Genomic DNA, 26,589 nt, shown 5'->3' with positions numbered 1-26,589 from the left:
CGGCCGGGTGGCGAGGGATGGGGCCCGACATATCCAGTCGGTTTATTCGAATTGTTAAACACAAGATCGTGTTATTAACTCAATCACCTGGCTTTTGACTCCACTTTTATTTAGTTGATAAATAAAGGTATAATATTTAGTCAACTAAATAATGGTGGAGTCAAAAGCTAAGTGATTGAGTTAATAACACGATCTTGTGTTTAACAATTCGAATAAGCAATCTAGCACAACACAGTTTCTCTACGACTGACGATATCCAGTCGGATCACCCCCCGAAAAATTCCGGGAATTTTTCGACCCGTCCGGATTCTATCCCGTGTCTCCCAGAGCGGTAGGCTGCCACGTTGACTGCTCGGCCATCCGGTCTGGAATGTCGGTCAAAAATTATCCGTAATATTATTTAGTTTCTTATAAGTTATTCAAATATGTAAAAATATATTTTATGAAGCAAAAGCAATAAATGTATAATTAATTTTCGTTTTGAATACGTGATAACGATAATAATAATGTACGGCAGCTAAAATTGACGCAGGTGGCAGCATGTACCTATTAGAAGCAGACGATAGTTTGTTTTCGAATGTTGTTATGGCAACAGAACTAACAACTTAAATCGAAACATAGTTTCTATTCGATATTGTAAATCGTTTTATCGAAAAGTATTAAATATGTCGGATGATTTTAGGATTTTATGGATAAAGAATGTGGTATGTAAGGCGTTTCTTATTGAAGAGAAAGTTTTCGATTCGTTTTTGGAAGTAGATCAGAGATATGGCGAAACAATTTTATACGAATTTCTCACAACGACTGATATAAATAACACGATACTGTTATTTTATACTTCAGAAAAGGAAGAAGAAATCGAAATTCAAGAAGGTAAATTTATGGAACAAATTCGAAATGGTAAAAGTTTACGTAGGTAGTCCTATATACTGCCACAGGACTACTTAATTAAATTTTCAAGTATACATTTTATTTTTCCATTTTTTATGATTTTACTGTTCACTTTTCTGTTCATTATATGACCAGAAAAGTGATAGTAAATGACACTTTTGGCCCCTTCACCTTTGTATACAGTGACAGTGGCACGTTATCCTATGGGCAAAGATGGCAATTGCCTGGGGCCCCAAACAGTCTCTTAAAACTCGTTAATGTAGTAAGAATATTGAAATTTAAATTTGGGTAATATCTGGGAACCCTAGATTGATGGGGTTCTGTAGATTGGGGTTAAGGTTTTTCTGAGTTTATTTTTATTTTATTCCTTGTTTTTAATTTTATACAATATTCGTTTATTATTTATCATCTTTTAATCCGTTGTCAATTTTTTTTGAAATTTAAATATTTGTATTCGATCCTCTGGAACGGAACTGTTCCATTTGTCGGTTTATTTAACCTGATGATGGCCTATGGAATAGGTCGAAAACGTTTGTTTTAAATTAAACTTTCTCGGCAACGATAAAGGTGTTAGATTATTATTTATTGGGGTTAAGTTAACTAGAGTGCACTACTCTAGTTAACTTAACTCCATACTACTACATGTTGACTTAACCATCCAGAAATCATGTTAAGAAAATGAATGAGGATACCAGATATCTGGTTTCGATACTTGATACCGAGATTTTGGGGATATAATTCTCCTCGAAAACGTTCACTGAATAAAAATGTCTGAAGTTAACATTTTACATGGGGCCTCCGAATTCGAATTTTCCTGGCTGGTGAACCTATTACATGCCTCTGTACATTGATGTACTTTTGGCAAATTTTCCTTTATTTGAGTGTTCAATAGTTTGTGGACTCAATATTAAAAAAAATGACAGAAAAATTTTGCAAATATTTTCTAACTGATAGTTTAATTAATGATATGACTAGTAAGTAGGCTTACAGTAAGAACAAATTTGCAGCCACTTATACCACTGAAAAATAATACCTCGAACTTCGTTTTCTCCATTGTGTACAATTAAAGATTAGATAAACTAATCTGTGCCTGATACATGTATATTAGAAGGAAACTGAGAAAAACTCAATGTTTGAGCAATGATCTTTCTTCTAGAACAATCTAGTCATGTGGTATAAGTAAGCAATTGATAACCAAGCGTTCATTTTTTTTTATTATAATAAGAAATGAAATGATTGATATCGAATTATTCATTAATAGAACGTAATTTTAGATTTGTTGTTTAAGATGAATTATTTTAGCTTAAATTTTGGGTACGTTCGTTAAGTCGAACGAGTTAAACGCGTTAGTAACGAATCGTTCGAAAAGTAGTAGTCTCACTCAGTGCGCATGCTCCGCGGTGATGACGTATCGAACGAAACTCCACGAAGGAAAGAGTTAGTTTATTTCGTTAAGAAAATGGCGTCCGACGATATCGATGTTTCTAGATCTACTCGAGTGTTTAAATTGTGAATTAAAAGGTGAAATGATTGAAATAACTGTCCATCCGAAGCAACCTAAGAAAAATATTTTGGATAAGGCTGCACTAGCAACATTCATATCTTCGATTTTAGAAACAGCCATTTAGTTATAACGAATCGTTCGAAAAGTCTAACGAAACAAGAATTACGATGACGTCATTCTCGTTTAACTCGTTTGTTAAGGATTGTAAAGTGGAGTCACCAGAGGGCGTACAATTGGCGGGTTTTCCAAAGCTCGCTTTCATTTTTCGTTTACTGTATATGTGGGTGTCATGAATAAAATAGTCGTTAATGTTAGAGAACGAGTCGTCTCCTTATTTGGATTTTATCAAATTTTATTCCTGAAGCCTCCAGGGTGCAGATCCAACACTGACATCACTTCCAGAAGTATGCCATAGGTACAATTTAAGGGGAAGAGGTTGCAAAATGTGTATTATTTTACACTCACAGATTAGAGTATAGGGACATCCTAGAACGGAGATGGGGAACCTTTTTAAGTCCATGTGTCATATTGCAAGCATGCTTATCTTTAAAAATGTTTGTGCGCACTGAAGTTTTAAACTTTGATTAACAATATTCAAAGATATGAGATTAATATACTGTAATTAAAATTAATGTATAGATGCTGATTGGAAAAATGATGATCAGATGATAAACCAAAAGATCATTGAAAACGAAAAGTAATAAACCAAAATTGTATGTTACATTATATGCCAGATGATTTTTCTGACATGCCACTTTGGGCACATGCCATAGATTTGCTACCTGTCCTAGAACATTTGCTGGGAGGTATGTAAAGGATGCTCATTTGTCAGTAATAAGGACTAAGGGACACTTAATTTTTCTTTATTCTGATTATATTTTTTAGACCATCCTTTCAGATTACCTCCATAGCAAAATCTTAGTTACTCCACTGAATCGCACACTTAATGAATGGCCAAATAAAAAAATGTGATAACCTTTCTTTAAATAAAAATTTATTCCATGTTATCACAATATACTGTATTAATTTAAATACTGTATCAATAAAATATTTCTAATCAAAATTGTTATCTTAAAAACAATATAACGAGTGGGCAAGCAAGTGTTCAATGGGAGCCGAAATGTAGGTTTTGCAAAATGCATGGGAGCCACAGTTCTATACTGTCGTGGTGGATAGTATGGTAAGGTGTGCGATTTTATTATATAATATAAATATAATATAAAACAAATATTGAATTTTTTTAATAAACATATTTTCACAAAATTATAAAAATAAAATTGTAAAAATAATAATAATAAACAGAAATTAACACTTTCAGCAAAAGCCGCATGTACCTCAAAAAGAGCCACATTTGCCCATGTCTGGAATATAATCTATTTTCATCTTTGACTAAAATTATTATAATTATCATGGAATTGTATGTTGTATATTAACCTGCCTAAAAGAAGTGTTTTATTCTATACATAATAAATTTTATTATCTATATGCCACTAATATTTTTGTACTTCTGTTAAAATTTAAATAATATTTCTATTATGAAATTCCACATTTTATTGAAATAAATCCTACCAATATGTTTTGGCATCTATTAAAACACATTGCTTTAATTATCATTGTTATATTGATTATCATTATTTCATATTTACTTTAATTTATTCAGTTTTCATTATACTATTATTTATAATTGAACAAAAGTAAATTTAAAATTTGTATAAATTCTTTGGTTTTTTTTAGTATATACAAATTTATAGTATATGTTTATAAATTATGCTGCTGTTGTTATTTTTGTATTTTTAAAAAATAACATTATAGATATTCATCAGTTTTGTGTAATTATTACATTCTGATAAGTGTTAAATTTAAAAAAAATGTGTTATTTATTCTTGTGGTGATGTATGAAGATAGTGCAAGTAGAACCATCCATTTAAGGATTGTAATTTCAGTGAATCAATTAGTAGATTAGATTAGCTGATTCAAATCCTGTGTGTTATCCCAATACAAAATTTCTATATATATTTTGAAATATTGTTTTCAGTACTTTTGTTTCCTTTCCACCTATTCAAACTAACTTTGGTTAAATAAGAAAGTTGGCTTGAATACTATATCAGTTTGAATGGGACTAACATTGAATTAAAGTAGACAATACAAATATAAACAAAATGAAAGTGATGACTTTGGATATCAGCTCCCTAAATTTTTTCTTCTCTCTTAATTGAAAATTTTTGCAACAATAAATAAAAATTCTTCATTCATTAGTTATCAATAATTTATGAACTCTTGCATTTATTGGTTTTCATGCTGTAAATGTTAATAAAGAGATTTGCAAAGCTTGATTTATACTATAAAGTTTGGTTTCTTATAATTGTTTTATAAGGTTTTCTGTAATTTAATTTCCTTATGGTGGTAATATTGTTTTATTTTATAACTATTTCATATAAAAATATAATAGTTATATAATTGAACATTATTATACTGTATTTATAAAGATGAAAATAATTATATAGATAAAATTGAAAAACCTAAACTGCAGTTTCCACAAATGAAAGAACTTCAAATGGAAGTTTCTGAAATTGAGAATGATGAACAGAATGAAGAATCTGATATAAGTAATCTAATGATGAGTGAAGAAGAAAGTATAGAAAGTAATGTTGAAGAGAAAGAAGTTATTATGAAGGTAAATTATAATTTATTTATAAAAGAAAATAATGTAAATAAAGAATTTAAACATTTACATAAACTATGATTTTTTCTTTGATCCAATATAATACAAAAATTTTATCATTGAAATATACAGTAGAGTTTGGTTATTGTGGTCACTTTGACACTTGCCTATATTGATAGCAATAAGTGAATGAATGATATTAGTGAGGTAAGCAAATAAGACTGTTATGATGAACAGTTGGTAACGAGTTTGTATACGTGATATAGGATTAGTGTTGCCACCAGGCTGGTTTTCACCCAGACAGTCAGGTTTTTAATTAATTAAAAACTGGACTGTCTGGCTTAACTATTAATTTTGTCTGGAATTTCGTAGAAATTATGATAAAACAAAGTACAAGGAATATTTTTATAAATTTACTTTATTTTAACAGTGAAAGACTTCATTCACACTCTTCACTCTCACCAAACTTAATCATCTGCCATTTTACACTGACATGTGTGCAGCCTGTTGATCCTTTTTTTTTTCTTTTTTTTGCGCTTGTCAGCTGTTAAGGCTAAGTTAGGCAAAGTTATTTCATTTCTTAACTTGAGTTGCTCCTACATGAGTCCTAACTGGTTTAGAACTGACAGGCATGTTATTCTTTGCATGGTAAAATAACATTGCACATGCATCAGGGACTTCTGTTTGAACAAAACTGACCTGCCATCCAGGTCAGCAATTTTGAAAAGGTGGCAACACTATACAGGATTGCAAGGATAACCCTTGACTTTGCTATGGTATGAATGGATAATTATAAGATAAAACAAACACTTTTGTTTATACAAATCAATAAGTTTATTATTCAGGTATCATCACAATCTACAATATATCACGGTATTCAAAGACTACTATTTAACTCAATAGTTTCAACAAAAGCTTATCAAGTTATTGTGTATATGAACAATTATGTATAATTGCCAAGTGTGTTGACAATTACAGTAGAACCATATTGATCAAATATGGTTGCCCTATTTGTGCCTCTCTGGATCTTCTCTTTCTTCACTTCTTGTGTTTTCTCATTTAGAGTAGATCGGGGGAAGATGCCTAACATTTTGCTTATGAAGGAAATTATAGTGATAATTTGGATTTTGGGAACCTCTAACAAAAATATCATTCTTGAGTATGTTTTTCAAATAAAACTTTGGAGTATATCAAAAATAATTGTGTATTGTGTTTGCAATGACAACTTTTTTACTGTCTGGCATTTTAGGCATCTCACCCTGAGTATTTATCTGGGTGAGATGCCAAATGCCATTGGAGTAAAATAACAAATATAGTTGCATAAAATTAATTTTCAAATATCTTAACAAATTTAATTTATTGCATATGTAGTACAAAGTACTTTATATTAAGTGTAACAGCACAGCATATAAGTATTGTTAAGTTCCTGCCTGTTCTAATGTGTTCTATAGCTAGCTGAAAGCTTTTTTCAGTCCAAAAACCTTTTTTGAGAAGTCTTTATGTAATTTATATACATATCCTGTAATAAAACGAAAAAAACAAAAATTTATTAAAAATAGGCATGTTATCCCAAGAAAAATGTGACATCTTTCCCATTTGTCGGGGTAAGATGCCAAGTGGAGTCACGTGTTCTAGCATGTCCGATCAGGATTGGCGGTAGCTGACAATGGAAACCTTAGAACCTTAACTACATCACACATTAATTGTTTTTCACAATTTTTAATAAATTTTATTTTAACTTTTAGTTTTAAAATGACTCTAGAAACATTTCATAACAAAAACTGTTCTTATCTTGTTTTTATTCTTCTCAGATTAGAAAATGTGGTAATGGTAGCCAACTACAGCTTTCCGCACTCAATATTGGCCCGACGATCCATTGTACAAACACATGACAGTATCTGACATCATCGTTTGAAAATAACAAAAATTAGGCACCTTACCCCGAATCACTATATCTTGATTTTCCATAACTATCCAGATGATGATTTCTTTGTTTTATATGAGAAAAGAAAATGAAAAAAATTATTATCATATTTATTTATTTTAAAAGTAATTTAGAAATTCTGAAGTAAAAATTAAAACAAACAAGAAAATTGACAAAAAATAAATTTAAAAAAAATTTTAAGTAAATTTATTAAAATGTAGTCAGTAAGTATTATGTTTCTTACAGTTTATCTCATGATTTTAATTTTATAGTAAATACTGATGAGAAATTCAAGATTTATTATGAAATTTAAATAATAATAATAATAAAGTCAAAAAGAAAATTTTAAGATTCAATATTATTAAACTTTGGTCAGAATTAATTGTTTTAATCCATTTACAGCACAATATGTAATAATTTAGATTTGTACCTATTTGTTTTGAATATATCTTTAGAAGTTTCATTAATTTTTATTTTTCATTAAAAATTTTTACAATAGTGAAGATCTTAATTGTAATCCAGTGAAGATCTTTACGATAATCCGTCTCGGGTTGGTTCTTACAACTCGAGAATGTTCTTACGTTGGTTCGTAGAAAGGTACACCTCCACACTCAATCCAGTGAATATTTACAGTTTATTTACAAAACAAAATATTTCAGAATATACAAGTTTAACAACATTACACACACGGTACAACAAAGGTATGGTGTCTCACATGACAGCTTGCCCTTTGGGGACTATTAGACTCTGGGGAACTCCGGTCGGTTTGTGGAGATGGCTCAACTGTACGACCTGTCCAGTCTCCACACTTACCCGTCCCTGAGATCATTGCCTGAGGAGCACACTTTCTCTACGCTCAGCGGGCTGTCCAAGTACCTGAAACTGTCGTACTATCCGTCTCTTGCCCTTCTCCCCGTTCCTCTTGCCACTCTTACCATTTAAAAAGTTCCTCGACGACAACTTACGACCAATCGGGGTCCTTCCTTTCCCCGGAAGCTTTTAAAAACGTCCGCTCTCCTCCCGACGAAACAGCCTATCGTCACGTCCGTTCCTTGTTTACATTTTTCTAGCCAACAAACATGTGGCAAACACATTGACGCGTACAGACGAGTCCCATAAACGGAGACGCTACACCCTTTGTCTTCCCAACCATTTATAGACACAATGCCAGGTGGGACCAATTACCAAGGTCGTGTTGCTTTTAGACCTGCTCTGCCAAAAGCGGTCCTTTACAACAATAATACACATATTTAACAAACTTGACAACAAATTTTTTATTTATTTATGTAGTATTGAGGTTATTTTATAATTGTTTTTTCTTATTGATAACATTAAATAATGAAAACATAATTAAAACATCTTAGATGTTAAAGTTTCATGGGGACTAAAAATTCAAAAGACATCAATTTGAATTGTCTGGCAAATTTAGTTTTAAAGATTTTATAAACTTTGTATGTGTGACAGACTGCACAAGAAAAAAAAATACCTAGCCATAACTGCAATAAAATTTTTGCATTCATATGTCTTATTTACCTCTGTGATCAAAAAGTACTGGAATGATTCAATAAAATGCCAGATTTGAATTTATTTATTAAAATTTATTTTGTCCTCTTCAAAGTAATCCTCTCCCATTGCAAAGCATTTATGCCAATGTTTCTCCAAACCTTGAAACATTCTTTAAAGTCATTTTCATGAAATCTCTTCAAGACTTGCAACAAATTTTGTTTTATGGCATCAATTGACTTAAGATGATGATCATGAAACTGAAATTTTAGTTGAGGAAACTTTTATATCGATTTTGTTTTTGACACTGTTTCACATAAAAGATGTAGTTAATTGACAATTAACTTTATTCACTCTCGGATACAACTGACTGGGGTGACGACTACACAAGAATTCCCTCTCAGACAATGAAAGTATGTAGGAATTTTCACCCTTGACCTGACACTCAGATCAAGTTACAACTGATCCATTACAACAGATCTTCCACCTCTAAAATGAAGTTGCGGAGATGTGCAGATAGTGTTCGTGTTCTAGAGCTCTTTCTAACTGGTGGTCCTTTGTCTTGATGTTGATTATTCTGGGGAGCTGGATGTTGCCTGTTCTGGAGTGGTTGTTCTCTTCGAGTATCAGTTGATCAATATGTCTTCTTTCTATAGGTCCTTTTGGTGAAGCTACCATGTTACGTTATAGGTGAAGCTACCATGTACGTATATTGTCCGGTCTTCTTTGTCACCTTACCTGGTTTCCACTTCTTTGCATCTCTATAACACCTGTAATTGATGTTCTCTCTTATCTGGAATTGTCGAATTCTTGTTTCCTCTTTTCTATCCTTATATGTGTGGATTTAGTCGATCACAGATGGTATGTAGTCTTCTTTCCATCAACAGTTCTACTGCTGTTTTACCTGTAGTGCTACTAGGTGTTGTGTATAAGCTAAACAAAAGTCTGGGGAGCAACACCTCAGTTTTTTCTTGGTTGTGATGTAATTTTTCGATTTTCCTCTTTATAGTTTGCACTTGTCTCTCTACTTGTCTGTTGGAAGAGGGATGATATGGAGGGGTAAATATGTGCTGTATCCCATTTTTTTTTGTATAAATTCTTCCATTTCTGTGGATTTAAAGCTTTGATGATTGTCTGATACAATTGTATTTGGTAGTCCATGTGTACTAAATATTCTCCTCAATAATTTCACGGTTTCCTGGGTTGACTGCGTTTGTACTTCTTCTACCTCCGCCCACTTCGAATAAGCATCCACTAGAATAAAATATGTATGTCCATAGTGTGGTCCTGCACGATCAATGTGTACTCAGTCTCAGGATCCCAAGGGTGATGGCCAATGAGTGTCTTTAACTGGGGTTGGGTTTGACCATTGTTCTTGGCATTTTCTACACATCGATACAGTCTCTTCAATTTGGGAGTCCATTTCAGGCCACCAAAAATAGCTCCTTGCTGTTCTTTTCATTCTAGACATGCCCTCATGTGTGGAGTGTAACAGGTGTAATAGCTGTGGTTGCAAGGTTCTAGGGGTAACTACTCTTTGTCCCCATAAAATGCAACTGCGGTGAATTGAAAGTTCTAGCTTTTGCCTAGAAAAAGGCATAAGTTTTTCTAGACTACTAAGTGGCCAACCATGTAAGATTGCATGTTCAACTCTTTTTAACACTGAGTCTTTGTTTGTTTCTCTGCTTACTTCCTGAGATGTGATGGACAATTCTGGCTGTTCAAATATAAGGAATATCTCACCTGGTTCAGGGATAGTGTTGTCTTCCACAGTAGTTGGTATACGAGATAATGCATCAACATTAGTCATCTCTGCTGACCGACGATGTTCAATCTTATATGAGTATGCTGATAATCTCAAACACCAAAGAATCATTCTGAGTGAGATTAAATCAGGAATTGGTTTAGCAGGGTTCAGAAGGCCCACAACTGGCTTACAATCCGTATATATAGTAAAATTTCGGGCAGCTAGGTAATTATGAAATTTTGTGATACCAAAGATTATAGCTAATACTTCTCTCTTGAATTGTGAATAATTTCTTTCCGCTGGGTGGAGTGTCCTCGATGCAAAGTATATAGAAGCTTCTGATCCATCTGGTAATATGTGTGAAAGTACTGCTCCAACTCCATATGGTGAAGCATCACATGACAACAATACTGGTTTATTTAAATCATAATGGATTAATAATGTTTCTGGTGTTAGCATCTTTTTTATTTTCACAAATGCTTTGCTGTGTTCTTTTTTCCAGATCCATGGTTTGTTTTTGTCTAGGAGTCTATAAATGGTTCAGCTTTGGTTGCTTTATCTTTCAAAAATATATCATAGAAGTTTACATATCCCAAAAATGCTTGTAACTCTTGTTTGTTCTTCGGGTGAACCTGTTAGATCACTGCAATTTTATCCGGTGTGGGTCGAATGCCCTGAGCATCTATCAAATATCCTAAAAATTTAAGTTGATTTGTCTTGAATAGACATTGCGATGATATTTGAATAGACATTTGCTTTTGTTCAGTTTTAGTCCAGCTTCTGAAATCTGGTTAAGAATTTTCCTCAACTTTTGATATAGGGCTTCTTCATTGAGTCCCATGACAAGTATATCATCTATCATCACAGTTGTCCCTGGAATATGATCTTTTCCATCTCTGTCTGGCAAATAGCTGGACAACTACTCACTCCAAATGGTAATCTTTTCATTCTGTATAACCCTTCCATGTGTTGATAGTCAGTATCTTAGACGACTTCGGGTCCACAGGAAATTGGAAGTATGCTTTCTTGAAATCAAGCTTGGCAAATACCTTTCCACCAGATAATGAAGCAATTATATTGTTAATGGCCGGCAATGGGTATACATCTACTTTTATAGCCTCTCTGTTTACAGTGCAGCAGTAATCTCCACATAAACATACACCTCCATCTGGTTTTGCAACGGGTACCACAGGAGTGGCCCACTTAGAAGTTCTAACTGGTTCTATAACTCCTAACTGGTGAAGTCGATTCAACTCTTGTTCTATCTTTGTTCTCAATGCAAAAGGAACCTGTCTTGCCCACATAAAAATAGGCTTAGCTTCTTTATTTATCACTAAACTGACTGCCTCGCCTCTAAATAGACCCATTTCTGAATTATTGACTAAATGCTGGAATTCTTGTATCAGATCGTCTGCATCATGTTGGGTGATAAAGTCCCACTATTCTGATTCCTAATGGTTCTAACCAATTTCTTCCAACAAGTCCTGGTCCATTTCGTTTAATCACTAACAATGGCAGATTCATCACTTTTCCTTTAAACTGTACCCTCACCATTGTAGTACCCACTACCTTCAGATTTTGATCTGCCCATGTCTGTAATTTGACTTTTTCCGGTTCTAACTTGTCTTGCTGGATTTTAATTTCTTTTAAGGTCCATTCGCTCACTACAGTGTATCCAGCCCCTGAATCAATTTCTATCATGACTGGTATATTTTCAATATTGATTAAGATTTTTAAGGGTGGTATCCTACTTCCCTGTATTTTGAATAGAGATGTATATTCCTCGACCTGGTTAGACGTCAAATTTTTATGTTCATCAATCCGGTGTACTTTGGCTCTCTGGCTGGATACCTCTTTCTGTTGTGCCCCAATTTGGTTTCTTTCCTGGTTTGCAATTTTTCTTTGTCCACTCTTTTATTTCGTGATACACGTTTTTTCTATGTGTTCCTTGTTTTTGCAGGATTTACAGATTACCTGAGCAAATGGCAATTATTTGGGTTATGACTTCCGGTGCACTGAAAACAGCGTAATATGGCTGGCTGATTCTTTCTCTTGTAGTTTGCCTTTAAGTTATACACTTGGGTGTTGTTTCCGTCTGATCCAAGCTGGCTAACATCTTTAGATGCTGCCTCTGCTGCCAATGCTGCATCCAAAATGGCCTTATAAGTAGTGTCCGTTTTTGCCAATAACACGTGTTGTATTCCTTTATCCCTTAAACCAGCCACTAGCCTATCTCTTAACATACGCTCTAGTGAGGTGCCGAAGTTGCAATTCATTGCAATTTTCCATAGTTCCATGACATAGTCGTTGATACTTTCTCCCAGTTTTTGCAACCTCTGGTTAAATTTGAATGATTCAACAATTTCACTAGGTTTCGGGTTAAAATGGCTATCAAGAGCATTAAGTACTTCATTGAAGTTAACTTGTGTCGTTTCTTTTGGGGCTATGAGTGTTACTACAAGTTCATATAAAGTTTCACCGCACACAGTAAAAAAAAAGCACACTTATCTTGGTCATTTTCAATCTGGTTTGCCTTCAAGCAAAAATTAAAGCGGTCCTTGTAAGTTTTCCACTGGCTGTCCATCTTGAATGGTTCGAAACGAACTCCACTGGTTGATGTTCCTGGGATCGACATTTCTGGCTTTTTATCTCGAATTGTAATATCCGCTGGCAAGTCTCTATTTTAATCCTCGTCGCCAATTTCGTATCGATTTTGTTTTCGACACTGTTTCACATAAAACACGTAGTTAGTTAACAATTAACTTTATTCCCTCTCGGATACAACTGACTGGGGTGATGACTACACAAGAACTCCCTCTCAGACAATGAAAGTATGTAGGAATTTTCACCCTTGACCTGACACTCAGATCAAGTTACAACCAATCTATTACAACAGAAACATTATTTTCACATCATAAATCAAGCTGATCCACAAGTTCTTGTTGATAATGACCTATTTGGTGGTGATCAATAAACCTGATGGTGGCTAATGAAGATAGCTAAAAATGTTTGTTTTTATTTATTTAAAGAAATAATTGGTGTAAGTAAAGGTTTTGGATAGTAATATTTACTTCTAACTTATCATTTAATACTCTTAATTCTTTTATTGATTATTTTTAATTAATCATTAAGTAAGTCCTAATTTTTGCTGCTTGTCAAAAATTTTTTAAACTTCTAGATATTTCATATTTTAATTTAAAATAAAAACTACAGTAACTCTTATATCTATATCTGTATATATTATATATTAAAAGCAAAATGTTTCATCACCACCAGAACCAAAAGAGAAACAAACACTTTACAAATAAATGCTATTAATAGAGACTAAACTCTGACTGCATGCAGGGGTGGATCTACATAGGAACTAATAGGGCTTAAGCCCTGGGCCCCAAGTGTCAAGGGCTCACAAAAATTCAATTATTATCATAAATTTTTAATACTTTTTCATTAATAATGAGCACTTATCATATAGTAAAAAATAGTTAGTAGGTTAGGTTAGGTTTGGTAAAAATGGGGTCCCATTGGACTTTAAAGCCCTAGGCCCCAAAAACCTAGATCCACTCCTGACTGCATGGATGAAATATAACCAAATCGATTAAGACAGACAATAAGTATTTTATCCACACTTTCTGAAATATTATGTTTCAATTGATTTAATTTAATTTAAATTAATTAATTTTGATTTTATTTTAAATTTTAGTTTTGGTGTAAAGGCCAGCATTTTAATCATCATTTTATTATATTTAAATTTAATTATTATTTTTAGTTTTAATTAATTGGCTACCTAGTATAAGAATGAAATTAAAATTTTACATGTCATAATAAACATTTTTCAAACTTGAGTGATATAATAATTTATAATTAAAATATAAGATTAATGATATAAACAGCAACATTTGGCTATTGAAGTCAATAATATTTCAATTTTATTTTTCAGAGCATTACAAAGAAAATCATCATGCATAAAATCTTGCATGTACAGAAATTACTAGTTCCTGAAGAAAAATGTTCTAATTATTTATATTTGATGAAGACAAATAATGAATTTATACCTAATCCTTCATCTTGGGAAGAAGCATGTCAAAAAATGCCAAAACAATTTGATATTTCTGTAGTGACAAGTAATTCACTTCTTATGCTTAGCCAATTGTTGCAACAAGTAAGCAATTTTAAGTATATTATAATATATATCAGACAAGGCCAGACTGTAACTGTATCATACAATGAATGTGGCTTGTCACAAATTATAGAAATTACTGAAGAGATTACAAGATTAACTATTTGTTTACATTAATTCATACTGTACAATACACACTTGATTAGACCCACAGGTTTAAATTACCTCACAAGCTCAAATAAACCCACTTTCCAGTCTCATTTAATAAAATAAATCCACAATACTTGAATAAATCCATAATACTTGAATAAATCCACAATACTTGAATAAATCCACATATAGGTTTATTCAAAGCACATTTTTTAAGTTTCAGATTATTGTAAACAATATATTCAATAAGATATGAAAATACAAAAAGTCTTCAGACATTTGTCTTCACAATCACCGGCAACATAAAATCATCTACAGAGATGAGCTTTTTATGGAGGCTATGTTTCTGCAATAAAGTAAATTGTTTAAAATGTCCTCTGGTCGGTCCACTGTACAAAATTATATCTTTTTTCAAACGTATATATGTATACGTATAGTGGTACATTTCTATATTCAACAATTGGCTCAGCAGTGAGAAAAAGATATTTCTAAATAGACCATTGAGTTTTCTGTTGAAGCCCATGATGTCAGAGTTGGTTTGTAAAGTTTTATTTCAATATGAAACTGAGTTAACATCAAATCCAAAACACATGATATTAGAGGGTTTTTAAATATTATGACATTTTAGGTTTCTGTTACACTCAGACATTTTATCTTTTTGTGATAATTACATATTAGTCTAATCTGTAAATTTTTCATCCATGACAATCCTATCAGTAGACAATCAAAAATACAGGGGAGAGGAGGTACTAGTATGTGAGCAGTTCCTCAAATTTTTGTGTTGCATAATTGCATTCTTTTCCTCCTTGTCTTCTGTAACTCTTCCTTTGCACAGTCCCATTACCACTGGTCATTTTTGTGTTATTCTTGTAATGGCACTAAGAATAGAGTCATTTTCTCAACCATGAGTTAATATATACCCTGTCCTGTTCTTCTGCTGGGTTTATTGCCCCTCTAAGCAATGGAACATTCTAGAAGCTTATAAACAAAGGTTTCATAATCTACAATTTAATTTTATATACAGAAATGACGAGCAATTGTCACAGGTTTACTGTTGTACTCAATGGTCTCAACGACTTGAAAGACCATTGAGTATTCAACAAATTAACATGATGGCTTCCATAAAACAAGTGAATTTTGCTTATAGAAACTAGTGATTCACTCGTGCTGTGGATACTGTAATAGCAGACAGATTAATAATCTGTATATGATAAAACATGTGATTGCATGATTATATTGGATAATTTGGTTGATATTGAAATATTAAGCTTTTTTCTGAAACAAACTACCTTCATGAATTTGTTTAAAATTTGATCAGGACTGATATTTGACCCTCTTTTCATGTTCCTAATGTTATAAATATTCAAGAAATTCAAATTATTGAAGAAAGACCCAGTATAGAAGAAAATGATACAGATAAGGGTTCATTCAAATAAAAGGGTTTATTCAAATAATGGTTAAGTGAGTTACTTTAATTATTTAGTATAGCAGCCACAATTGTAGCCTTTTCCTTAATTAAGTCGGCCATCATGAGAAGTGCCCTTTTAATGCAAACGTTTCTTTTTCTCTACAAAACATGATGTCAGATTGTTCAATGGAGGGACTCAATAGAGAACTCACCAGTGATATAAGTGTTGAATTTAGAAACATACAGTATATATATGTACATTATGAAGACATTTTTGGTCTGTTCATATTTAATTCCATGTCTCCAGAATGGTGGACTGACATTTTTACTGCCTCACTGTATGGCTGTCAAATGTCATGGGATATTATTGATATTAAAATTATTTTCTATTTAATTTTTTACCAAGTTTATTTTAACATTTATTGTTACTATTACATATATTTTTAAATATTTTATTAATGTTATTTGATAAATAAAACAGAAATGAAGTAATAGAATAAAAAAATAAAATAGAAAATAAAAGTTATTTAGTAGCTATTTGCATTTTCTACACTAAGATTAAGGAGATTTGATCTTGGTATTCTGTTTTTTTCATTTCAATTATTTTATAATTACATCTGTAATGAACTGATAATGGAAGCAAAACAAAAAAAAACAATGTTTTAATATTTAAGATGGAATTTTACAAGTATCATGCACTCCAAAGGTATGGGTCATACAAACATTTTATTTTCATCCTAGTTTTTTATGAGATATACACTGCCACAGGTCATTCACATGAAACTGTAGTAATACAAATTTAAAAAATTAAATAAAATTTCTAATGAAAATTTGTATATTGAACAGAAAAATATATTTTCACAAAGAATTCAATAAAACTTATTTTTAAAATATAGTAAAATTATCACCATCAGTTATTAAGCAGTTGGCCCTCATGAACCAATCACAGATTTGTTTTTTTCTTTGGCTTCATTGTAGAAAACAAGATTCTTTTTCCAAATTCTTAATATCTAATATAAATCAAACATTCTGATTCTGGAACATTTGTCCTTCATTTGAATGTTGTACAAATTCTTATAAATCAGTTTTCTATCAGAACAAGATCAAGCTCTGCCACTATCAAATTATTTTTTAAAAATGTTATTAAAGTTTTTATAGAAATAGTATCACCATTAGATCTTTTAACAGAAAACAGAATGTCAGAAGATAAACTTAAAATTTCTGTTGAATTACCTTTCAGTTTGGCAATAACAATATTATTTTGTTTACATTTATTGAATGAAGAATCCAGCAGATATAATAAATAAGAAGTCTGAGAAGTAGAAAGCACAGTTGAATTAGTTAATTCCTCCACCTTCTTCTCAACATTAGTGAAGTGATCAAAGTCTTTATGCAAATTTGCCAGTCATTCAAATTTGGTAGATAAATCCTTGAGTTCAGTTAAAATTGTATCAAATCTCTTTTCCAAAAATGAAACCAAATTTTGAAGTATAGTAGTAGATGAACTTAGTAAAGGGGAAAAAATTCCAGCCATTGAGATATTAAAACTGTTTCAGTAACAATCATTGACATTCCCCAACCAAGGATATGGACAACTTCAAGAGAGGGGAGGGAGGAGGAATATGAGACATTGGCTAGGATTAGATTTGATGTTTCCAATTAGTAATAACACACACATTAACAAATAGAAATAAAAAAACATTAATAAAACTGAAATAGAAATAAAAAAAAATTAATAAAACTGAAATAGAAATAAACATAAAAAATTATACAATGCATTTCCAAAATGTAAAGTTCACTGTTAGCAAGCTCCTCAAAAAAGTCACCAGTACCAATGAATGTTACAAAGATCCCGTATCATCATCATGAGTGGTACACATAATGAAAATCCAAATAAAAAAATTTAAATTTGTCTTGTAATATCAAAAATTGTTATGTTTTAGAATTACATAAAATAAAACCATATAACTTAAAACCACTGCATACATAAATTAATTTTTAAAAAAGCTATTAATTTATTTCTTAATTCTTAATACAGTAGAGAGTTGTTTATCCGAATCAATTGGGGACTGGGTTGTTCAGATAACTGATTTTTCGGATAACCAATTATGTACAAAAAAATAAATTAACCTGTCCGATGTTGAAATTTTTCTCCGTTGCATGTCACTTCATGTTGAATTTTTGTCAATTTTAAGCCTAACGAAAATTTTTATAATAATAATCAAGGCTATTGTATCGTTAAAAATTATTTCTTTATTTTGTACAAACAAAATAAATATATTGAAAAATATAAAAACATAAAAATTATACTTTAGAAGTAAATCTAGTATCAAAAAAGTTTGATTCAGCACGACACAGTCCGACTGGAAAGCGCTTGGATAACCGACATTTCGGATAACTGGTGTTTGGATAAACTACTCTCTACTGTATTAATATTTTAGTAAATTGTTACATATTAATGTTTTCTTTGTTTCCACAACAGCACCTTATCTCACTGAGAATTATTTACTTGCTTTCAACCTGTTCTACAGGCCATCTTCAGGTTTTTTAAAAAGCCATGGAACATTGATAACTGTTCTATTCAAAAAGAACAGTTATCAATGTTCCATGGCTTTTTAAATTTTTAATATTTGATATTGAAATATTGAACACATTTAAAATACAAAATTATTTGGAATAATAAGTTATTTGAATCCAAAAAATAAATTGCAGTAATAAATACAAACCTCACCAAAAACTGGAACTGTGCTTGTAGAGTCGTGAATCACACCTAAACTCAAACTTTCCAGCAAATAAAAGTAAAAACTTAAAGGTTGAATGTTTTTGGCCACTAAATTTATCGGCCTTCTTCAAGAAAAAAATCAGAAAAAGCATTCTCTGAATAGAACGTAGCTGCCTTGTAAATTTTAAAAGATCAAAAACAGCTGTGACGGATAGTTTATGATATAGCGTCCAACCATGGGTATGGCCACACATTTATCAACAATCTGGCATCCAAATATCTGGCTCATTCATCTAACAATATTAACAAAGCAGAAGTGAATCAGGTGGTCTTAGACTATTAACTGTCGCTACTTCGCATATATAGAAGGATTGCAAATAATTTAAATGCACTCCTTACTTACAAAAGGAAACCCAGTGTTTTCCGCCTTCTGTCAAACGTGAAGGATGGCGCTGATGATGCGATGGCTCCTGGGATTTACCACATCCCCCTACGTGACAAGAGGTTTGACAGAACACTATCTTACATAGGATTTATGTACAGATTGCTGCAAGCCAGACTGAAGGACCACAAATATGACGTGCTAAAAGATAACATCAATATTGCTTTAGCTCGTTATGCCAGCAATCCGGAGGCACTAGGCCAAGCTAATACACAAGGTCTTTGACTGGCAAAATATTAAAATTTTTAGAAGCAGTGGAGATCTACAAGGCAAGCAGGAGTGGAACCTGCATCATCACGGATGTCATTCATGTATCAACTGCATGGAAACACTATCTAGACTTATAATATACATCATAAGCTATCTGTCACAGCTGTTTTTGATCTTTTAAAATTTACAAGGCAGCTACGTTTTATTTATAGAATGCTTTTACCGTTTTTTTTTTGAAGAAGGCTGATAAATTTAGTGGCCGAAAACATTCGACCTTTAAGTTTTTACTTTTATTTGCTGGAAAGTTTGAGTTTAGGTTGATAGAACTAAATTACAGTTATATATATATATAATTTAAAATAACAAAATAATAAAATATAATAATATAAAGGAAAAATAAAATAAAAAATATGTCCACAGTATAGAAATTTATGGTTGAAAAACTTTATTGGAGAATACTGCGTAATGTCCATACAATCAACAACTAGTGTTATGAATGTAATTTTTTCTTTTCTGTTTTCCCTTTATATTATTATATTTTATTATTTTGTTATTTTAAATTGTATCTATATTAATGTAATTTATTTTTTGGATTCAAATAACTTATTATTCCAAATAATTTTGTATTTTAAATGCATTTTTAACTGGTCTATTCAAAAAGAATAGTTATCAATGTTCCATGGCTTTTTAAAAAACCTGAAGATGGCCTGTAGAACAAGTTGAAAATGTTTGTTAAAATTAATAAATAATTCTGAGTGAGATAAGGTGTTGTTATGGAAATTAAGAAGCATCTAGTTGGGTATTAAATAAGTATTAATGTTTTGAAATTTTTAAAAATTTAGATCGCTTTACCACTTTTCAGTATTAAGGATGTTTTTAAATTTTGTTACAATAAAGAAGAATTTACTGGTCAGGTAATTATTTTAGAATGTTTCTAAATTTAATTTAGCTGGCTGCAAAAATTTTAAATATTTTATATTGAAATATATTTTATGATTGAAATGTTTAAATATTTGATTTTAATAAAATTGGTGTAATAATTATTTTTAAAAAACAAATATAAATATTTTAAAATTATACAAATTGTTCATAGATTAAAGATGAAGTTTTATTTGATTAATGTTTGGAGAGTAGTAGTAGTAGTGTATTCTCATTGATTTGACAATTTTTAATACAAAAGATGATGACAAATAATATGTCTTGATCACATTTATTTTCTGAGAACATGTTTTAATTAATCTTTAATTATTGTGTGTTTGCCATAGTTTACTAATCCAGACACCATGCTTGGACACTGGGATACTCTTTATTGTAGTTGGTCTTTGTTAAAAACTAGTTGAAACAACAAGAACAAGACATGTTGTCCCTGAGTTGTAGGAATTGAATGACCATGTGCTTCCCATGCTCACACTGTTGTCCCCTCTTGGCAACAATCCCCATGGCCATCCAGATCTAGCCCAAAGACCAAATACATAACATCTCTCTCCCTATGTAACATAGTTTTGCATCCATGCAAGGGTGCACTTGGTTCAAACAGGTCTTGATGGAAGATCATTGGAATGTGGCTTTTCTGTATTTTGTTCACTTGCATCTGAAATCTTTGGGGATCATCACTTGATCTGGTTGCTTTTGATTGTTTATTGTTTATAGGAGGCTCTGACATCATTGATGATGGGAAAGATTCTGGGTTGAGGGTTTTTCACCCATCACTGTTGTTTTCTCTTCCTGTGTCTCCTTGAAATACTTCTTGATGCTTCCTCAACTGATCAACAATAAGTAGCATGTTGGGTCAATAAAAATGATGCAAGTCTTTGATTCCAGTTACCGAAGATAATCCATTGCAATGAATTTTTTGTAGTTTGGACTAACTTCTCTGCTTGCCTGTTTGAAAACATATTGTTTCCAAATGATACCATTAGTTTATATCATGTGTGTTTTCATACCTATCATTTCCATCACCATTGCAGGGACCCATTTATTGTACAGAGGAAATCGTCAAGCATACACCAGATCGAAAGGTGCAAACATTCAAATTCTTGAACAACTATGATCTCTTGATTTTCATCTCATCTAATTTATTCAAAGATCTTCAAGCAATGGTTTATTAGTAAATGCTGGGAAAACACCTATAGCAGCATTAAGAGTAGCATGTTGAGCCAATAAAAATGATGCAATTCCAGTTACCGGAGATGATCTATCACAGTGAGTCCTTTGTAGTTTGGACTATCCTCTCTGCTTGCCCATTGGATGATGGGTGTCTTAGTACAATTAAAATATGATGGATTCCGTTTTTTTCCAGAAACTCTTGGAATTCTGATGACATAAATCCTGTTCTATTATCTGATACTATCACCTCAGGGATTCCGTGTGTGCAGAATAACTTCCTCAATGCACTGATTGCACATTGGAATCAGTTGATTTAACCTTGATATTTCAAGCCACTTGGAATATGAGTCTAAGACAATCAGGAACAAAGCTCCCTGGAAAGGACCATCATGGTCAATATGAAGTCTTGAGCAAGGTTTCTTTGGACTGTCCCATGATGTCACTTGTCTTACGGAGTGCAAACACCTACTATATTTTCTATTTGTTTATTCATGCCTGGCCATCATACATAGCAGTGTGCAAGAATAGTATGAACAAATTCTTGGTGAGCATTGTCAAGTATGGACAATATGCGAGCCTGAGCTTTCTTGGATACAACAACTCTGACTCCACAATAAGCTGCCTCTGTATGCTGAGAGTTCCAATTTCCTCTGGACAAATGGTGTCTAGGTTTTTTGTTGGCCATCCCTTCCACACTCAGTTGAGAACTCATGATAGTATACAATCTCAAGCAGTCATATGGGCAATTTTTTTGGCCTGTAATGGTGGTTTATCTAGTGCTTCTAGAAATAAAACTTCATTAGGTGATGACTCATTACTTGTAGTAAGTGGTTGAGGCAACCAGCTAAGTCCACTTGCATGAGAAATTGATTTGTCTGGTTTATAAACAAGATTATAGTTGTAAGAGCTTAGTATCAGATACTATTGTTTCAGTTTTGGTGTTCAGTCTGTTGTCTTGTGACTAAGCAGTGTAGCTTTGTCACAAGATAACAGACCCAATAATGGCTTGTGGTCAGTGTGAATTTCAAACTTATGTCTATATTTCTTGACACCCTAAATTCCTGGCAAGAGCTTCTTTTTCAATCACGGACCTATTTTCAATCACTGAGTGCCTATTGGCATTCAGTTGTGTTCATGGATCTAGAATAGTACATGACAGGTATTTCAACTCCACCTTCTAGTTTGTGACTCAACACTGCTCCAATCCCATATTGGGAACTGTTACAGGTGAGAATGATCAGCTTCCTTTCATCAAAATGGACTAGAAGTGCATCAGCTGACAACAGCAATTTTACTTTTTCAAAAGCTTTCTCATGACTTTGATTCCACTTCCATTGTGATCCCTTGTTGAGTAGGCAATGAAGAGGTTTGGCTACTGTTGCCTTGTCTTGCAGGAAGGCATAACAAAAATTCAACAGATCTAAAAATGCCTGAAGTTCTTCCCTATTCCTAGGTGTAGGTGCCTCCAGGATAGCTTTTACCTTGTTTTTGGTAGGTTTGAATCCCTTCTCATCATTCTGATATCCCAAAAATTAATGCAAGGGGCTCCTATGATGCACTTATCCCTGTTAACTTGCAGTCCTGATTCAGGAAAACATTGAAGGACTTCCCATAATCATTTAGCCAACTCATTAAGTGTTGAACCTTTGATCAGGACATCATCAATATATGGCAAGACTCCTGGAATGCTTGCCAACAGTGTTTCAATGAAACGCAATTTGGGATATCTTCCATTCCTGGAATATTCCAGGAATGGAAGATATCCCAAATTGCGAACATTTGCATTTGAATGCTTTTTAATGCATCATGATTGTCTGTGCCATAGCTGAAGATTAATCAATAGCTAATTGTAGGTGAGCTTGTGACAGACCAAACTTGATAAAGTGACGACTTCCAGTGAGTTCTGCAAGAATTTGACTGATGGCCAGAACTGGATACAGATGGTTTTCTAGAGCCATATTGAATATACATTTGTAATCTCCACATAGCCTAACTTTACCATTTTGGTTTAAGGACAGGAACAACAGGTGTAGTCCACTCTGAATAGTTCACTGGTTTGAAGACTCCTTGATCCTGTGATCATTGTGACTCCTTCTCAGTTTAGATCTCAGAGCAAATGGCACATTTCTGGATTGGACAAACCTTTGGATTGAGATGCAAATGTATGGGTGTACCTAGAAAATTTCTAAGCTTCTTCTTGAAAATGTTCAGAAACTTTTGCACGCTATCTTCCAAGATTGAATTCTTAACACTATGGATACGTGTTGCTTTTATTCCCAATGGTTCAAACCAGCTCAATCTCAAAAGCCTTTGAAATTACTTTGCTGCAATCAATAAGGGAAGATCTTCAAATGAAGCATATTTGACCTTGACCCCAGGATATCCACCGGTTGTTTATTATAGTCTTTCACAACATATGGGGATCTTTCTAGCTGAGACAAGCCAGCTGGATATAATTGATCAAATGTGTTCTTATCAATGATAGTAATCTTAGCTCTTGAGTTTGAATCCCTCTAAAATTCATTGTTTTGAATTCTTATATTCTTATTGTTATATTATTATGCTATAGTGAAATAGTAATCTTAGCTCCATGGTACACAGTGAGCCATTAATGTAGACAGTTGTTTTTATCTCAGAACACCAACATTATTTATTTGCACAGCCTTCAGATGAAAGGTATCTAAATCTTTTGTTTCCATGGTTTGAGTATTATGATAACAAGGGAATGTTATCAAAATACCCTATTAGGGTTTAGCCTACTCTGGCAGACTCTTTGAATATGTTTTTTCTTTTTACAATGATGGCATTTGACATTCTTAAATTTACACTGAGTTTTTGAGTGATTTCCTCTCCATCCTGAATATTTTTTGCGTGGTCTTTCTAAATTATCCTTAAATTGTTGCCTTTGGCCTTGGGTCTGCAGTATAACAGATGTCGAATTGAATCCTCTAATTTCTGTCATGTGCAGATTAGCTATTTCTGAGCCAGTGCCATTTCTTATGTTTGTGCAAAACTAAGTGATGTCTCATTCAACAATTGATTCTATAGAGATTTGTCTTTCAAGCCAACACTAACCTGTCCCACAGCATTACATTCCGAGAACCTGAATCACCAAAATTGCAATGTTCAGAGAGTTTCCTTAATTCTATGATAAAATTGGCAATATTTTTTCCGGTGTGCTGGTTCCTCCAATAGAATAAAAATCTCTGAAATATTTTAGAAGGCTTTGGTGAGAAATGAGACTTGATGAGTTATATTAGTTCATCATATGATTTAGCTGTTGGATTGCTGGACACTCCCAGAGAACAAATAATGGCATACTTCTTAGCCCCACAGATATTCAAAAATACTGCCTTTTTTTCTGAGGGTCAGTAATATTGTTTGCTTGAAAAACACAGACTAAATGTTCATAGTATGAATCCCACATAGATGGTTCCGAGGCCTCAAAAGGTTTTAAAGTTCTGAGCGTAATCATTATAATAATGTTCCTTTTTAATAAACACTGCATTCATGATTCTGAAGTATTAGTTCATGGATCCAGTTGACGCTGTTAACTGGTGAGCGTGGTATTACTATTGAGTCAGCAGATTTTCAGAATCTCATCCTTGTTGCCATTTATTGTGTATTTGCCATAGTTTACTAATCCAGACAGCCAAGCTTAGACACTGGGATACTCTTTATTACAGTTTGTCTTTGTTACATACTAGTTAGAGCAACAGGAACAAGATGCGTTGTCTTGCAGTTGTAGGAACTGAATGACCATATGCTTCCCACACTCATACTGTTGCCTCCTCTTGGCCACAATTCCCAAGACCACCTAGATCTAGCCCTTTTGGGTTAGTCCAAATACATGACATTAATTCAATAGGAATTGAAATTTCAGGATAGACAGAATTATTCATAAAAAAGAATTTAGCACTCATTAAAATCAAACTTATAACACAGTTGTTCTCAACGTTTCTGAGGCTGCAGAACACCATTTACATACTTTTTATTACATGGAGCATTAGCATCAATATATTCAAAAATTGATAAGCAATTCCATGTTTAGTATTCTCGGGAAACAATGAAGCAATAAACTAATAAACTTTAATATATTGAATAAAATAGAAAAATGAAATTGTCTACGAATATAGCAATGGGAATAAATTTAAATAAAAACTTTAAAATCTTTTCTTTCGTGGTTGCAGAACACCCATTAAGAACCACTGCTATAGCACCTCACACAGAAGTCATATGCCAACTGTTTAAATCAGCATAGTTCTTCATTCTCAAATTAATCAAAAATAACTTTCAATTATCTTAGAATGAACAGTTTGTATTATTTGAATTATACCTATTAAATTGAATTTTATGATATCTTGGCTAAATATAAAATATTTTGCCAATATCTTCTGAAAATTTTTGTATAGTATAGAATATGGCACACATAAAGAACAAAAAAATTATTCTTTTTTAACATTTGAGATTAAAAATTAGGTATTTTTTCTTACATCATTACATTTTCTATGTTTAATGATGTAGTAAAAGTAGATTAGTATTTAACAACAATTATGGTAATATTATATGCTATAAAATTAATTGTAAGGTACAATTCATCTTTAAATTATTTTTATCTAGTATTCAAGAATTCAAGAGACTTTATTAAGTTCAATAAAGAAATTTGGAATTACTGTGGATCGAACCTTAAAACAACTTGAAAACAAAATACAATTAGAATTTATAACTTTCCCAAACAATGTACCACTTGATAGTTTGGCTCATGATAAAGCATTTGTTACTCAAATTGAAGACTTGATGATCTCTTGGAGACAGTCTATACAAAAAATGATGACTGAAATTTTAGAAAAGGTAATTTTATGTATATAAATAATATAAATGCTATTAATAAGAAATATTCAAAATTTTAAAAATATTTTAAATTGATTATTATTCAAAATATATAAAATAAAGTCTTGAATATTTTAAAATTTGAAATCATTGAAACTTTTTAAATTTAAATATAAACATATTAGATTTTAAAATTCATAAAAACTATATTTTAGTGTAATAAGTAAAAATAAAGTAGCCTAAAGGAAGCTATCAAACCATATTTTTAATATTTGATTAAAGTGACCAGGTATATATTATTATGCTATAGTGTAAGTCTTTTTATCTTCCATACATCAGAAAAGTATACAGCAAAATGTACAGAATTGTAAAG

At 32.2% G+C, this 26,589-nt stretch overlaps 1 protein-coding gene across 1 annotated transcript; it reads left to right on the top strand.

Annotated features, from left to right (window-relative positions):
* Window positions 1–614: 614 nt before the first annotated feature.
* On the top strand, window positions 615–26,237 carry LOC136978425 (dynein axonemal heavy chain 10-like; the record flags this gene model as incomplete). The annotated part of the gene is made up of 5 exons (XM_067274126.1): window positions 615–873; window positions 4,900–5,069; window positions 14,169–14,390; window positions 20,123–20,194; window positions 26,007–26,237. Coding segments are annotated over exons 1-5 (903 nt in total), but the record flags the coding sequence as incomplete, so codon positions are not given.
* Window positions 26,238–26,589: the final 352 nt, after the last annotated feature.

This window comes from Centruroides vittatus, unplaced genomic scaffold (genome assembly GCF_030686945.1).
Source record: "Centruroides vittatus isolate TY-2023 unplaced genomic scaffold, ASM3068694v2 contig_1148, whole genome shotgun sequence".
Lineage (NCBI taxonomy): Eukaryota > Metazoa > Arthropoda > Arachnida > Scorpiones > Buthidae > Centruroides > Centruroides vittatus.
This window is presented reverse-complemented; position numbering and strand designations above follow the sequence as displayed.